At 35.7% G+C, this 17,119-nt stretch overlaps 1 protein-coding gene across 3 annotated transcripts in view; it reads left to right on the plus strand.

The window, feature by feature from the left end:
• Positions 1–17,119, plus strand: part of LOC107568836 (laminin subunit beta-2-like) — a 48,627-nt gene that overhangs the window by 3,708 nt on the left and 27,800 nt on the right. For 2 of the 3 annotated variants that reach the window (XM_016254824.1, XM_016254826.1), the window contains exons 2-3: positions 3,832–3,907; positions 16,618–16,787. In XM_016254824.1, coding sequence (XP_016110310.1) covers positions 3,871–3,907; positions 16,618–16,787 — 207 coding nt within the window. In that variant the 5' untranslated portion in view covers positions 3,832–3,870. Of the gene's footprint in view, positions 1–2,156; positions 2,204–3,831; positions 3,908–16,617; positions 16,788–17,119 lie in introns of those variants that run through there. The other variant, XM_016254825.1, reaches the window with a different exon arrangement.

Consider the following 17,119-nt stretch of genomic DNA (forward strand, 5'->3'; position numbering starts at 1 on the left):
AGGGAAGTGTTAGGATGTGCAGTAGCTCTATGACTGAATCTGAAAGTAAGCACAGGTTTTAAGTTTACTCTTGGCTACGGTTTGGTCTTGCCGGAGGGATGGAGCTCACGTGAGAGCACTTAGGTTAGTTAGAGATTAACCTTGGTGATAGATGGTCTTTAAACCAAGCACAGAAAACAAAGCCTGCTGTTCTGAATTAAAATTCAATATCCTTCTTACACCAAGTGATTATATACGTGTAGATGCATGTATGGTTTCACACAGCTAGACGTGGCAAACGTAAATGCCACAAAAAAGCAGTCAAATCAGATAGATCTATGATTTCTTGTTGATTTTAAAGTCTCTTGCAGACTATTTTTAGTCATGTGGAAAGTATGTTCGTGTTGGCTGATGGAGTTCTTGAAGTTGATCTGGATTTCATGAGGTTTATGTTACATTGTGAATCAGTTCTGTTTCAGTGCTTTCTCAATAATTGATTAAGTTCTGTTGTCACTCCACCTCAGTTTTGTGTGGTTGGCTTATTTGATGTCTCTATTTCCAGGATATATATCTCTGAAACCCACCAGTAACTCGTAGACTGAGATATCAGAAGTATGTTGTACCTGCCTTGTTCGGAGCAGATGTCTCACATTTGCTGAGGGTTTTTGTCTGACAGAAGAGCCCACAGCAGCATATATTTATACATGTCATGTTCTGATAAGGACTGAGAAGAAGAGACAAATACTTCAGTTCATTCAGGTAATGCTGGCTTTTAATTATTTACTTCACTACAAAGTGAGTGAGTGAATGAATGAATGCATTTTCCTTATGTTTCAGTAAGTTACCAGCGATGACCATCATAACAAAGCTATGTAACAAAGCTAAGAGCTTTAACTTTAGTCTATCTAGTAGATGGTTTACCACATTTCACACCCATATGCACTTGTTCATGAGTCACTCATCCTTATTGTGAGTATAAATTAGTAGTCTTTGTCTTCTTGTGGTCAGGTTGGTCTTTGCAATGGCTGATGTTTGCAGATAAAGTCATTAAGCTGCTGTCTTAACAGCTCTGTGTGCTGAACATGAGTAAGTTTCTGTCTCCGATATCTTGGCAGCCTATATTGAACACTGAAGACCAACATCAATTTAGTCTCTTTATTTAGAGGGTAAGGACTGGAGTGTTTTAATATGTTATACATTAATAATGTTCTCTGTAATATTTAATCTGTTTTAGTTCTAATGTAAACGTACCGAACTCTGTTTAAACTCTGATTTAAATATATTAACAAGATAACGCTGTCTAGCTGATTGACAGGCAAAGTTTTGACAAAATTGATAGTCTTGGAAGCATCAAACAAATCAGTTTTGCAAGGCATGCCATTGCTTTACAACAAAAGTGTGTTAAAGAACTTTTTATGGTTGGGCACAAGAAGAAAAAGTGATGATTTTTATTATTTATCAATAAAATATTTATTTCACCCACCAGAAGTGGAAAAAATTGCTGGCCAACAGAACACATTCAGGACTTTTTGTTGAGTCCTGAATGTGTACTTCAGTCTTAAGAATATTCAGTAAATATTAAATAACTAGTGCTATTTGTAATAGCATAAAAATGCTTATGGTGTTCAGGAATGTCCATCATGATTGCATCAAAATATGAACTCAATTTTAAGAAATACATAACTCCTCTAGGTAAATATAGTGTTTTTATGTTTCCTTGCACCAAAATCTTCAGTTCAGCTCAGCATCTCTTGCAAGTTTTTGCTTCTGTTCAGAGTTGTATTGGAAGGGAAGAAGGTGTGTGTGGTCAGAGAAAGCCAAAGCATCACTGCCCTCCCCTCTGTACCCCTTAACCAGCTCAACACCCCCCTAAAGAATGGTTCAGTGCATTCCGTCAGCCTGGAGACCGGCTCCCCCTTTCACACAGTGGCTTTCAGAGTGACAGCTGCATTTGAATAAGAATCGCTCTCCATTCACTCCATTGCTGCGCTGAAGGCGGGGGAATCGTTTTCCATCCACTCTGATTGGCTTAAGCAGGTCCTTCTGTTTTTGTCCGGAAAGGCCAGTTGTGCCTGTAAAGTTTTTTTTTTGCTTAACTTTACACACTCACACTTTTTTATTTACACACACCAGAATATCACACACACAACCAGCCTCAGCCTTTTTGTCCCTCCAAGGGAGCCTTTCTGAGAATTGCCTGTCCAGAGGATATTTATCAGCTTGCGTGAGTACTATATGTTTCTTGTGTTTTACATATAAGGATTTAAATAAAGAATCAGAGACTCTGCCGCGTTTTGCTTGGAATGTACAGATGCAGGTGATGTGCAGGTCATGCTGGTATTATCTGTTGCCTTGCCAGCCAGCTTTGGGTCTGTAAATCCTGTCTTCATCCTGTTATTCCCTTTATCTGTGCCTTTTGTCCTTCCTCTTTGATTTGACAGTGTCATGTTGTGCTCTTTATCTGGGAGGCATCATACCTTAGTGTGCTATGATGGTCTAGATTTTATTTTAAGGACTGTGATTTTTTTTAAGGACTGTGTGTCTCATATGACAGTAAATTCTTTCATTTCTGAATATGTAAGGAGTTTAAATGTTTCACATCGTTTCATAATCAAAATTATGTACCTTTTTTACTAAATAAAAAAAATGGTAAATTACTTGTGCTCTTGTTATATCAGGCTTTAAGTTGTTTTTGTGGCTCTGTGCTTTGGATGTATTTGCTGATATCAGTGAAACAATTTGTTCACTATAGTAGTTGAGTGAGTGTGAGAGGATTTTGTGGCAGTGAAATATGGAGTGGAAGCTGTGTGGGAAACGGAGGCTGTTGTATTGTGTTTGGTGGAGCTGACCTGTCACTCCTCTCACCCGCACACTGAAGAGCCTGCAGCCAGGGGCCCGGGGCTCCTCTCTTCAGATCACACTCATGCTCCCACCAGACAAAAGCTGGCTTCACTCTCGCCTTAAATGTTCAATATTAATTTGGTGAAATGCCTAGTTAAATGGCACTGCATGTTATATACTGTAGTACACTAATATATATTTTGTAAAGTAATGTATGATAAGTAATTTGTGAAAGTAATATGCTAATTTAATTATTTTTATTAGTTAATGTTTATTTTCATGTAGAATTTTTACTATATTTGACAGGTGTGTGCTTAGCCTCAGTCAGTACAACATCACAAATGACCAGCTTTCACACCTGAGATTTAGAAATACAGATATATATATAATTATATTTGAGACAGATATAATATTGCAGTAACATAAGTGTTTGTGTAGAAACTAGGAGTGTCAATATAAATACATTTAATTTAATTTCTTGTAATTCCAGAAGTTTCAAGAACTCAGAAAAAAATTACATTTTGAGTGTATGTTTTTAGTACTTAGATTGCTTTAATATATCAATACTTTTAATATTGATTATTAATGTTAATAATTAATTATTCTTAATTAAATTGCTGCACTGACCTTAAATTCTGGGTAAGTGCTGTTTTTTTCCATTGATTGTATAGTTAATGGAAACAAATAGTTACATTTACTACACAATATGAAACCATTAAAGAGCATTTTAAATCATATTTGCAATTGTTTGTGTCCAGTGAATGATTAAATGTTGTGAAATGAGAACCTTTGATATTCAAAAGCTGTAATAAACTCACCATATTGCTATATTTTAATACTAAGAATGCATTTTTCACAGTCAGATGCTGTTGTTTTAAGTTCAGATAATGTAAAAAGCAATTTAAAGAGTTATGAATCATATAAAATGCCTTGTGAATGCACTGTATGAATAACTTAAGCACCTGATTCTACAATTTGGTTGTGAGCTGAACCACTTTAATTTTTCTTCAGGCTCCTGGAAATCAGCTGCCCATGATTGTTTGATAGCCCATGGTGATGGCCAGATATTTCAGTGTTCTCCTTCTGGGTAAGTCACATGTTAAATTGAACAGATTTCTGCATATATTAGTTTTTGGTGGTCATATCTTTACCTTCCAGATGTCAGATAAAAAGCTTAAGGTGGGATCATAAAGTGACTGATGACAACACAGACAATCCCATGTGATTATCAAAGTCTGACTGGATAAACTTCTTAAACAAAGTGAAGTTCAAACGCACAGCCCCCCACCCAGGAGGTCTTTCACAGTAGCTCCCACGAGAGCCCTTTTCAACACAAAACAATCTAGACTTAAGCAAACGAAAACATAACCAACCTGTTACCCCTCTCTCTCCTTTAGCATCAGTGCCTGGCCTTTCTCTCTCTGAAGAGAAGTAATCAGAGGCATTGTGTTTGCTTGTCCTTGTGTCCTTTGTGTTTCATAATGAAAGGTATATGCATTATGGAGAGGAAACCGTACACCTGCGGCGAACTCTGCTAAACAAGACAAGGAAAAGTTCTGTCGATGTTTGCACAAAACTGAGAGATCACAAATCTCTGTAACGACCACCATAAACATGCAAACATACACATGAGTGAATTCCTAATTAGTTGTACTGCTTTAGTGTTTAGTATTAGGTGCCATTCACACAGAACATGTTTTTGCATTCCACTGCACTGTATTTCCATTGTTTTTTCAATGTAAACATGCGCTAGGCAGATGTTTTTAAATGTGTCACTGTCTTGCATGACATGCTGCTTTGAAAATGCAGTGCTCATTTTTTAAAATAAGCATGTCTCTAGGCTTTAAAAAAAAATGTCATTGCATTGTACTGCTACATGCTAGTTGTTTGAATGTTGTACTCACTTGTGCATTACACACCAGTTAACCGCTCAAGTTAAAAGAAGTTAAACTTAAAAAAAAAAACTTGTCACTAGACCTTTAGTTTTTTTCATTACACCACCCTGTGTCTCATTTTTTTTTAAAGCAAAAAAACATTTTTGTGTTGTTTTTTATGTAAACATGCACTAGATGGACATGTTTGATATCTTGCATATTTTGCAGTGTCTCAAATGGCACAACATTCTTTTTTTTTTCATTGCACTGCCCTGTGTCTCTTTTTGAGGTAGATGGTTTTCTCACGCAGCACATTTTAAAAATGCAGCACTGAAATTAAACAGTTATACTCTTAACACATCTATAGACCTTGTTTGGTTTATTTCACTGCCCTGCTTCTCATTTTTAAAGACAAAAACACATTCTGTAATGTTTTTCTAGGTAAATATGCACTAGACGGACATGTTTGACCATTGTGCTTGCGTCTTGCATCTTTTGCAGCTGCTGACGAATGACACAGTGTTCTAATAATGCGACCTACTAGTTCAGCTTTTAAATGCATCTATAGACCTTGGGTTTAAAATTCACGGCCCTGGATCTCACGTTTTTAAAAGTGAAAGCTTTTGTGCAAAAAAAAAAAAGTAAGTTATTGACATTCATTTAGTGCAAACATGCTTCCTTTTAGGTTATTTAGACTCATATATAATTAGACTTATATAATTAGACTGATTATACATTCAGTGCTGTTTGCCTGCTGCACATTGCACCCCTGGGAACCAGGTGATGAATGTTTTAATAGTTAAGTGAGGTGTTTGAGTGCTTTTTTTGCTCTAATTTGATGGGCTAACAGTTTTAACACATGCTTCTGACACGTAGACCTGGTGTTCATGCAGAAGATGCACATTTAAATCCAGTGTCTTTCACGCTCTACTAGTACAGTATATGCATTGAATCAAAAGAGAGAGCGAAAACTGAACAAGAGGTAGAGTGGAGAATAAGAGTGGAGAGCAGAATTTCATTAGCGAGGGTGCTTGACTGAGAATGGAATGAGAGCAGTGCTGAGGATGGCCATTAGTTTTGACATGTGTGGGAGAGGGGGATCAGCACGCTCAGTTTGGCCCATTATTCTCATTGTAGCACAGCACAATTATCAGCGCATTTATTATTTTATCAAGATCCTTATATGCTCAATCATCAGTTATTTAGCTAGATGACTAAATGTATATTCTCTGTTGAAAGTACTTCACTTAAAAGATAAATGACTTGGATTGGAATGGATGGAAAATGGAAAAACACCGCAAAATATTGGCACTGTTCCAAACCCTAGTGAGATGCCTACCCAGACGGCATGTTTAGACATCATACTGTAGGTCCGCTCCCAATGTGAGGCTGTTCTGAACAGTAAAATTATGCTGCTTTAGTTGAAGCCATAGCCATGTGGGCAGTACTCCAATATATGGTGCGGCTGTGCCTTAGGTGACCCAAAATTAAGTTCTGAGCTGCGTCCAAAATTTCATTCTGTCTGAGAAGGTGCATGAGCGCACAAACTTGTTATGTAGTATGAATGTATGTAGTCTAAATGTAATCCATACTTACTACATTTGTACTACGTAAATACTATGCATTCAGACATACAACTCTTTTCACACACTGTTTTAGGCTACTACGATAGTGAAGTATGCAGTTGAGGACTTGAGTTCCTTTCCTGGTCTTTTGAATTGTAAGCATTAGTCCAAGTCCCTCTCATGTTCTTTTCACCTGGAATATGTGTGATATGAAGATATTATCTGCATTTTTTTTGCCTTTGACTCAGAAAGCTGTGTTTAAAGGTTCAGCCAGAATTTAGAGCATGAGAGGAATGTTTTGGGAACGATAACAGTCTCAGGTGTGTGATTTCCATACGTGGCTTTTTAAAAGACTTTTTAAGTAGTGGCTAGGAAGTGGAGATCAATGAAGGAGTGTTAAACAAGCCTCCAGTAGATTCTAATAGTTTACCTGTGGGGCCTACTTAAAGGAATAGTTCACCCAAAAATGAAAATTATGTCGTTAATTATTGACCCTCATGTCGTTCCAAACCCGTAAGACCTTTGTTCATTTTTGGAACACAAATTAAGATATTTTTGATGAAATCCGAGAGCTTTCTGACCCTCCATAGACCGCAATGTAATTACCACATTCAAGGCCTTGAAAGGTAGTAAGGACATCATTAAAATTGTTTTGTGCTACTGCGTAGATATCAACAGCTCAGCTGAGTTGTAGGTTGCCTGGTTGTAGCCACAAATGGGTTGAAATTTGTATGATGTGTAGCGCCTGCGTAGGATCATGCATGAGCGTTGGACGGTTTATGGCTTAAAAGACCCTTTTAGCCTTTTGACATTTGTGTTGATTGTGTGAGTAGGATGCATTTCATACAAGATCTGACAACCTTGGGGTTTGGGCCATACAAATTACAGGAGTTTTCCAGGAGAAATAACAAAATGGGAGGGGGGGGGTAGATGGGTGTGAAATATGGGAGACTCCCTGAAAAAACGGGAGTGTTGACAGGTATGGACCTAATATCATCATTATATAAAAAAAAAAATTTGGTGTAACAACCGATTTAAAAATTTTTTTTTTGAGAATCACATTTTTATTTGTAATCTAGATGGCATGTTTCAGGCCAGTATAAAAAGCTGAATGAGAGGAAGTTTGTTTATTTGCTTGCTTCCTTCATTTCCATTTAGGCCAAAGGTACGCTATAAATTTATAACGGAAGATGAACACCTGAACAAGTTTATCCACTGCTTCCCAGAAATTCAAATGCTAATCATCACAGATAACATGGACTTGTGTTTTACAGTATTTTCTTCTGGCACATAATCAAATTGTGGGCTCTGTGCCGACTTTACTCTCTGTACTTGATGTAGGTCAGTGAGACTGTGTGTTAATGATTGTACAAGGAATATGATCAAGGTGTGTGAGTGTGTGCCATTGTAATGGAATGTCTCTATGTGTCTTACAGCATGTGTACTTTGTGAACTCTGGCCTATTTTGGAATAAACTGCATATAGATTTAATTTAGGTCTGCCAGGTTTAGGGTGCATTGCTTAACCCTGCTTTATATCAGTTCGATCTGGATATGGGGGAATAATCTAGTTATGATCTGTCAAATGTTCAATTGTGATTGTTTGATTTAAACAACAATGGCTGCCTTGCTTTGTCTGTACCTGCAAGTTCACTATCTGATTTTTTTTCACATTCCATGTCAGGGTTTGGCAGTGTATTGTCTATGCTAGACCACATTTTATTCCTGAATTACAATGCATAAGTCCACTTATTAATTTAGCCATCATAACTTTATAATATACAGTATGGAAAATGCATATTCATATTGAGCACAAATAAATATCTAATACTGACCAATAATTGTAAGTTAAAAAATCTCTAATATGGTCAGAAAACTGAAATTGCACTAATATGTCATGCATCCCTAGAGCTTATATAGGGGAGAGCGGGGCACAAAGTAACACTTTTTGACTTTCTCAGTTTGTGTAAATCCAAATGGTGGTCAGAATATAATTTTTTTATCCACAGTAATTTTACACTTGTCTAGTACAAATATGTCGCTTTGTTTCATGATTACAGTGTATACGTCTTTCTTTATTTACCCTCATAAAAATGGTAAAGTAAAATGTGACAACATGCCCCGTAGGTGGGGTACATTGTAACATCTGAGGGGCACATTGTAACATGACCATATAACACCTTAAAATGTTATCTGATCGAATGAAAAAAATATACAAGACAAACTAAAATATTTGAATAAAATACTTTTTTTTTTTCAAATTCGTTTTTTAAGAATGAAAAATAATCTGATTTTGGAGTTTGACAATGAACACATTGCAATCATGCTTGGGACGGTCCATATTAACGATCAAAAATGCTTTACATGTCTTGAAATAATAATTTCTAAACATTAAACATTGACTGTTAGTCTTTATACACCTGTTTCTCATTGTTTCTCATTAAAATTAAAGTAAATAGTGTAAATTATATCGCTTATGTCATAGAATAGCACATTGTAACGCAGTGTTACAACGTGCCCCATCTGCGCAACTGTTTAAAGTTTTAAACAGTTTAAACTGTTGTTGTCTTCTGCTAGTTAACAAAGCATTAAAAAAAACTGTCTAAACTGATAAATAACAGATTGGAGATTAAAATAATAGCAGCTTTGTCTCATTTTAAATTTAATAAAATTAATTAATAAATACAGAGATTAAAAATTTACTTAAGCCAGAATTAAAATTTTACTATGGTAAAATAAATGTTCATTGATATCTTCAAAAGATTTTTGAATTTGGGCACACTTTTTTATATAATGTTGATATGGAAATATTTAAACCATGTGTGTTACAACCAACCCCGCGTTACTTGGTACCCCGCGCTCCCCTAAGTCATAAGCATAGTCAGATTGTTTGGAGACAGATTAAGTCTCTTCTGCGGTGGTCTCAGCTTCCTCATGACATGCAGTTCAGCACATGTGGTGGCTTGTTGTCGAATGTTTGTAGAATGCCATTCCTTAGCTACAGATGGGCATTTTGTAAGACCAGTGTGAGATACTTTTACACCTGGAATTTTTCTCTTAATGAATGACATTTTCCTGGCTTCCTGGCTTGGTACTGTCGTCACATTGCAGATGCTCATCTGCCTCTGGAACCGGAGACATTGTTGTTGTGTCTTCAGCCATTCAGCCAGCTTGTATCTGTGTGTGTTGTAAATGTGGCATATAGGTAAGAGGGTGTGCGGTAACTTATGTAGTTCGTGGGTGTGTTAGAGAATACAGGGGCAAGCAGCCATGTGCCTCCCTCAACATAAAAGATGATTGTTTGTGATCTTGTTTATAACAAGTTCTATTCTGGGATTTATTGGTTTGTTAATTTACTAAATCATATATTAAATACATATTTGTGCATAAATAAATGAGCAATATCACACAAGTAGCATTGCGATATGGCTGTAAATACAGCCATATTGTGAAACGGTGTGTCCTCATGATGATGTTTAGTTACATTATTCCGTTATATACATGGCTGCATGCATATGCAGTCATATCGCACATCTACGAGTGCAATATTGCATTTATACAACAGTTTGATGGCACAAGTGTGTAAATAAATAAGAGACAGCAACAGAGTGTCTTTAAAAACTATCTTTTGTGCAGAACTACTTCCTTCCACCACAGATACAAATCTCGGTTTGGCAGTTGAACAACTGAGCCCAAGCCTCCATTACTAATTCAAAAACGTCACTTTAGAACTAGTAACGAAGGCATGTTGAATTGCTTCATTAAAAGCTTATTGTATTACTGTATTATGTAGAGTATTATGAGAGAGAGATGGACTGAGCGAGCGTATTTACCTGCATCTGATACAGTATTCATTCTTCAGTTCAATCTCATATTCACAATAAAATATTAGTTTGAATGTCCACTGAGGAAAGCAATATCTTTGTCATACTTTTCTTTCATCTGTTAAGGGTGATTTCCGCTGCTCGGTGCATTTGTTGGCTCGTCTTACAAAGTGTTGTTGAAAATAAAAATAATTCACTTTCAATATGAAATATACTTTCAATATAAAAGTCTTTACTGCTAACTCATTCATAAAAACAGTCACCATCTAATGGTGGAATAATGTAATTAATCATCACAAACACACACCGTTTCTCAATACTAAATACTATTATTGCATACTACTATTTATAAAAAATATAATTTATTGAATGATATTTAATAAACAACAACAACAGCCATCATAAAAGTTGCTAGGTAATTCAGTCAAAAAAAAGACAGTGCTCTGATATAGAGCATTAAATTTATATAAAATGTAATGTGATGAATTTTTACCCTCAGCCAAAACTGTATGCTCTGGAACAAATAATAGATTAATGAGAACAAAGATTTCCCTTTAGATTACCCAAAATGAATTATATCTCATGTTTAATCACTAAAGAGACAAGAGCCAGTGGTAAATTCCAGAAGATCTGGCCGAGGTAAGGCTGCTCTCTGCGTGTTCATGAGCGCTAAACGGCCACTGACGCCCTGGAGCTCACATCTACGCAAAACTTCGAAGCAAATTTTCAAATAGATGTTATCTTTATTAACAAACTGCATATTTGAAGTCTAAACAACTACATTCTCACCTAAAAAAACTCGCTGTGAGAAATACTGCAAGCGGAGTCATACAAACAGTTCTGTTATCACTGTAATATCACACTGCTGGAAAGATTCATGAACCAGAAAGAACTGTTGTATAAATATATATAAATAATATGTATCTGTTCACTTTATTAAATTGCAAGAAAATTATGGAGCTTTAAATTACTTTGTGGTTACAAATTGTTCTTTTTTTGTTTATATTTTCTCCAATATGGCCTTAAACTATTAGATCGCAGTGTTTGAAATGTTATCTGATCGAATGAAAAAAATATACAAGACAAACTAAAATATTTGAATAAAATACTTTTTTTTTTTCAAATTCGTTTTTTAAGAATGAAAAATAATCTGATTTTGGAGTTTGACAATGAACACATTGCAATCATGCTTGGGACGGTCCATATTAACGATCAAAAATGCTTTACATGTCTTGAAATAATAATTTCTAAACATTAAACATTGACTGTTAGTCTTTATACACCTGTTTCTCATTGTTTCTCATTAAAATTAAAGTAAATAGTGTAAATTATATCGCTTATGTCATAGAATAGCACATTGTAACGCAGTGTTACAACGTGCCCCATCTGCGCAACTGTTTAAAGTTTTAAACAGTTTAAACTGTTGTTGTCTTCTGCTAGTTAACAAAGCATTAAAAAAAACTGTCTAAACTGATAAATAACAGATTGGAGATTAAAATAATAGCAGCTTTGTCTCATTTTAAATTTAATAAAATTAATTAATAAATACAGAGATTAAAAATTTACTTAAGCCAGAATTAAAATTTTACTATGGTAAAATAAATGTTCATTGATATCTTCAAAAGATTTTTGAATTTGGGCACACTTTTTTATATAATGTTGATATGGAAATATTTAAACCATGTGTGTTACAACCAACCCCGCGTTACTTGGTACCCCGCGCTCCCCTAAGTCATAAGCATAGTCAGATTGTTTGGAGACAGATTAAGTCTCTTCTGCGGTGGTCTCAGCTTCCTCATGACATGCAGTTCAGCACATGTGGTGGCTTGTTGTCGAATGTTTGTAGAATGCCATTCCTTAGCTACAGATGGGCATTTTGTAAGACCAGTGTGAGATACTTTTACACCTGGAATTTTTCTCTTAATGAATGACATTTTCCTGGCTTGGAATTCCTGTACTGTCGTCACATTGCAGATGCTCATCTGCCTCTGGAACCGGAGACATTGTTGTTGTGTCTTCAGCCAGATGTTTAGCTTGTATCTGTGTGTGTTGTAAATGTGGCATATAGGTAAGAGGGTGTGCGGTAACTTATGTAGTTCGTGGGTGTGTTAGAGAATACAGGGGCAAGCAGCCATGTGCCTCCCTCAACATAAAAGATGATTGTTTGTGATCTTGTTTATAACAAGTTCTATTCTGGGATTTATTGGTTTGTTAATTTACTAAATCATATATTAAATACATATTTGTGCATAAATAAATGAGCAATATCACACAAGTAGCATTGCGATATGGCTGTAAATACAGCCATATTGTGAAACGGTGTGTCCTCATGATGATGTTTAGTTACATTATTCCGTTATATACATGGCTGCATGCATATGCAGTCATATCGCACATCTACGAGTGCAATATTGCATTTATACAACAGTTTGATGGCACAAGTGTGTAAATAAATAAGAGACAGCAACAGAGTGTCTTTAAAAACTATCTTTTGTGCAGAACTACTTCCTTCCACCACAGATACAAATCTCGGTTTGGCAGTTGAACAACTGAGCCCAAGCCTCCATTACTAATTCAAAAACGTCACTTTAGAACTAGTAACGAAGGCATGTTGAATTGCTTCATTAAAAGCTTATTGTATTACTGTATTATGTAGAGTATTATGAGAGAGAGATGGACTGAGCGAGCGTATTTACCTGCATCTGATACAGTATTCATTCTTCAGTTCAATCTCATATTCACAATAAAATATTAGTTTGAATGTCCACTGAGGAAAGCAATATCTTTGTCATACTTTTCTTTCATCTGTTAAGGGTGATTTCCGCTGCTCGGTGCATTTGTTGGCTCGTCTTACAAAGTGTTGTTGAAAATAAAAATAATTCACTTTCAATATGAAATATACTTTCAATATAAAAGTCTTTACTGCTAACTCATTCATAAAAACAGTCACCATCTAATGGTGGAATAATGTAATTAATCATCACAAACACACACCGTTTCTCAATACTAAATACTATTATTGCATACTACTATTTATAAAAAATATAATTTATTGAATGATATTTAATAAACAACAACAACAGCCATCATAAAAGTTGCTAGGTAATTCAGTCAAAAAAAAGACAGTGCTCTGATATAGAGCATTAAATTTATATAAAATGTAATGTGATGAATTTTTACCCTCAGCCAAAACTGTATGCTCTGGAACAAATAATAGATTAATGAGAACAAAGATTTCCCTTTAGATTACCCAAAATGAATTATATCTCATGTTTAATCACTAAAGAGACAAGAGCCAGTGGTAAATTCCAGAAGATCTGGCCGAGGTAAGGCTGCTCTCTGCGTGTTCATGAGCGCTAAACGGCCACTGACGCCCTGGAGCTCACATCTACGCAAAACTTCGAAGCAAATTTTCAAATAGATGTTATCTTTATTAACAAACTGCATATTTGAAGTCTAAACAACTACATTCTCACCTAAAAAAACTCGCTGTGAGAAATACTGCAAGCGGAGTCATACAAACAGTTCTGTTATCACTGTAATATCACACTGCTGGAAAGATTCATGAACCAGAAAGAACTGTTGTATAAATATATATAAATAATATGTATCTGTTCACTTTATTAAATTGCAAGAAAATTATGGAGCTTTAAATTACTTTGTGGTTACAAATTGTTCTTTTTTTGTTTATATTTTCTCCAATATGGCCTTAAACTATTAGATCGCAGTGTTTGTTTATGTCTTTAATTGTAGTTAATTGGTCTACTGAAAGATTTAAGAGGGGATAAACCACTGCATGCACAGATATCATCCATTTTTCTATAGGTGATGCTTATTTATCTCTCTTTCCCTCTATATTCTTTTCCACATTTGTGCTGACACTTTGAAGGAGAAAAAGAATGTGTAGAGGCTCAATGACAGACTATGGCAAAACAGTCAAAACCTGTTCTTGCCTACCACTCAAATCCACAAAAACACACTCTTACAGTCACATTTTCGCCCTTGCTAGTCAGAACATGAGAAGTCATGAAGAAAAAGTGTTAAATGCATCCTTTACCTCAGGGAATCTGTTATGAGGGTTGCAGCAGCGTCAGCTCTTATAAGGCAGAAAACCATTTGTAGAGAAATGGTATTTTCTGGTGTGTGTGGCCTGTAAAGACTGAAGCACACTCTGTGCTTATGAAAGTTCCTCAAGGCGCCTGTCCTGTAATTAGCAACCTGAACTCTCAACAGATTGCCTTTGAAATACCCCCATCTTCTTAGAAAACTAGCGAGATTGTGAACGAAAGGTATTTGCGGATATTTTTTTTTTCACGGGAATCCCCAGCTCTCACTCTTACAAATATAATAAACAAACACACATAGAGGTCAACATTCCCTTGAGAGATGTAATTGTAAACTCCATTGGTTATGCTATCAGAGCTTATGCTAGACTTGTAGAGAATTTTTTTTTTATTATAGTGTATATGTATATAATGTGTTTTATAAAACGGTTTCATTTTATTAAACATTTTATATAATTTTTTTTAATATTAAAATGTCTTTCTTTAAAATTTCTTTCTTTAAAAATTCCTTCATTATGTGGAAATTTACTGTACGTGAGTTAACCATAATGCCTTTCAATGCTCTCACACACTGTTTAGCACCTTGACGCAATCAAATGGAATTTATGGTGCTTGTTTTAGTTTTTTAACTGAGAAGGGGCCAGGTTTTGATACTGTTATGAACTTTGTAGGCTTATCTGCACTCTTGTGCAAAGAACAATGTTGGGTAATTGAATGATTTACTGATTATATGCCTAGTGATATATTAAAGTATCGCCCAGTGATATAATAAACAGATAAATAAAACTTTACCTGCATACATACAGTACACATAAAGCAATACAGTCAATCTCGGTTGCGTGATTATTTATATCATTGCAAAATCTAAACTATATTATCTCCGGCTTGTTTTGTCAAAAAAGTTTAAACAATATTACTGTCCAGCTCTAATCTGCTAAATGTGACTATAATGAGGATATTAAGATATTATAAACACTAACATCATGATTTTCTGTAAAGCTGCTTTCAAACAATGTGTATTGTGAAAAGCACTAGGCTATATAAATTAATTGGATGACTTCATGTACGGTGTATTTGTATTTTATAGTATTGTATTTTAAAGTCAAGTGGTACATTCCTGTAAATGTATTCAAATAATTTGTAGAGATGCACCAATATTTTGGTGGCCACTAATACATTAATTATTTTTGTGTTATGTCTGAAAACTGATAAATGTCTGATATTAAAATTCCACTCAGTTTTTTCTAAATAAATTAAAAATACAACATTAAAAACTAAAATTGATCATTTTAAATGCTACAAGAGATTTTAGACATCACAGTATTATTACTGGTGTTTTTGAATATTAAGGTTATGAGAGTGATGATGGTCATTTACTGTTAATATTAATATAGAGAAAATATACAATATTACTCTAATAGTAATTGAGATTTTTCTGGCTGTGTAACATTGATATAATATCAGAAACAGAAATATACTCATATCCATCCACCCATAGTCATCTTCTACTTTCACTGTGTCCACTCTTGTTTCTTCATTTGCTCATTCTCTCATTGTTCTGTTTTGAGATGATAGCATTATTATTCAGATTCAGCGGTGTGTTAAAAAAGTTTGCACCGAGGGGCCCAAAGATTGACCAGGACATTGGTTTTCCAAAAGGCTCCTAGCCCCTGACTGCCGAGACCCGTCTGTTGTAATGATAAAGCAATGATAAAGAGGTCAAACACAGATGTACGGTCACATGATTATCGCCATTCTCCACCTGCCACATCCTAACCCATTATGAGCTGGTATAGTTTGAGGGTGCGGTTACATGCTAGTCCGCTGTAATGATAGTTCCACAAAGTTAGAGATGAATGTTCGAAATCCATGTAAGACCTCCCACACATCTGGATTTGACAATTTCTGATAACCCTATGATGAACTCTGGATTTTGAAAGGCAAACGCAGTGCATTTTGAGCTCTCACTTTGCAGAGGTAACCATGTGGAACAAAGCCAGTTATTTTCCTGACTCAATGAGAAACTAAACCCTCAGTCTTTGATTCTGCCGCCTGGGTGGGACCGTAAGCCCCACGAGGTCATCAAACAGAAGCCGCGCTGCTTGTATGCAGCGCCATCCAATCATTGGCTGTCATGAGGAAAGAAAAGTGTGTTGTGGGTCAGGAAAAACTGATGCATGAGTTTTTACATTATCTTGATGTGGATCAATTGCATTCACCACTTCCTTAGAAGGTGCATTCCAGTCACACATCTGTGGAATATTTGGTCATCTTAAGTGAAATTTGTAGTGAATAATGTATATGTGAATATGTCCAAAAGGCACTTAAGGAGTATATGTATAAGTGGAAAAGGAAATTTACCCACAAGTCAAAAAAATTAAGTCTGTAGGAAGAAGTAAACGCTGCTTGGGGACTCTGTGAATCAAAATACACAGCTAATGACAGACACGTCCTGTCTGTGTTCTCTTCAGTTCTTCCAGTTGTGGCTCAGGAGCTGCCCTCTGCCCCACACGGCTGCATGGAAGGCAGCTGTTATCCGGCGACGGGAAACCTTCTGATTGGCCGAGCTATTAACCTGACCGCCACCTCCACCTGTGGCCTGGATGGGCCTGAGCAGTACTGCATTGTCAGTCATTTGCAGGTAAAGCCAACATTATTCCAGAACCGTTCTTTCTCTTTCATATAGACACAGAAACATGATCTCATGCTGTGTAAACCATGCTCTCTGCTCCTGCATGTATGGCCTTGCCCTGCGCTCACGGAAATTATTTGTCATATGAAGATAGATGTGCTCGTGCACGCAGCCCCTTTAGAAGTTTTTTTTTTAAATGTAAGGTAAATTTGTGCAAATGAAAACTTGCCATTCATCAAAATATAATTGTATTGATTTTAGTTCAACACAGTTTAAGTCATGCCAGGGATTTTCCATTGACGTCTGTTGTTTGCCAATTATAGATTTTCATAGAAATTATA

This window comes from Sinocyclocheilus grahami, unplaced genomic scaffold (assembly GCF_001515645.1).
Source record: "Sinocyclocheilus grahami isolate Dianchi unplaced genomic scaffold, SAMN03320097.WGS_v1.1 scaffold1286.1, whole genome shotgun sequence".
NCBI lineage: Eukaryota > Metazoa > Chordata > Actinopteri > Cypriniformes > Cyprinidae > Sinocyclocheilus > Sinocyclocheilus grahami.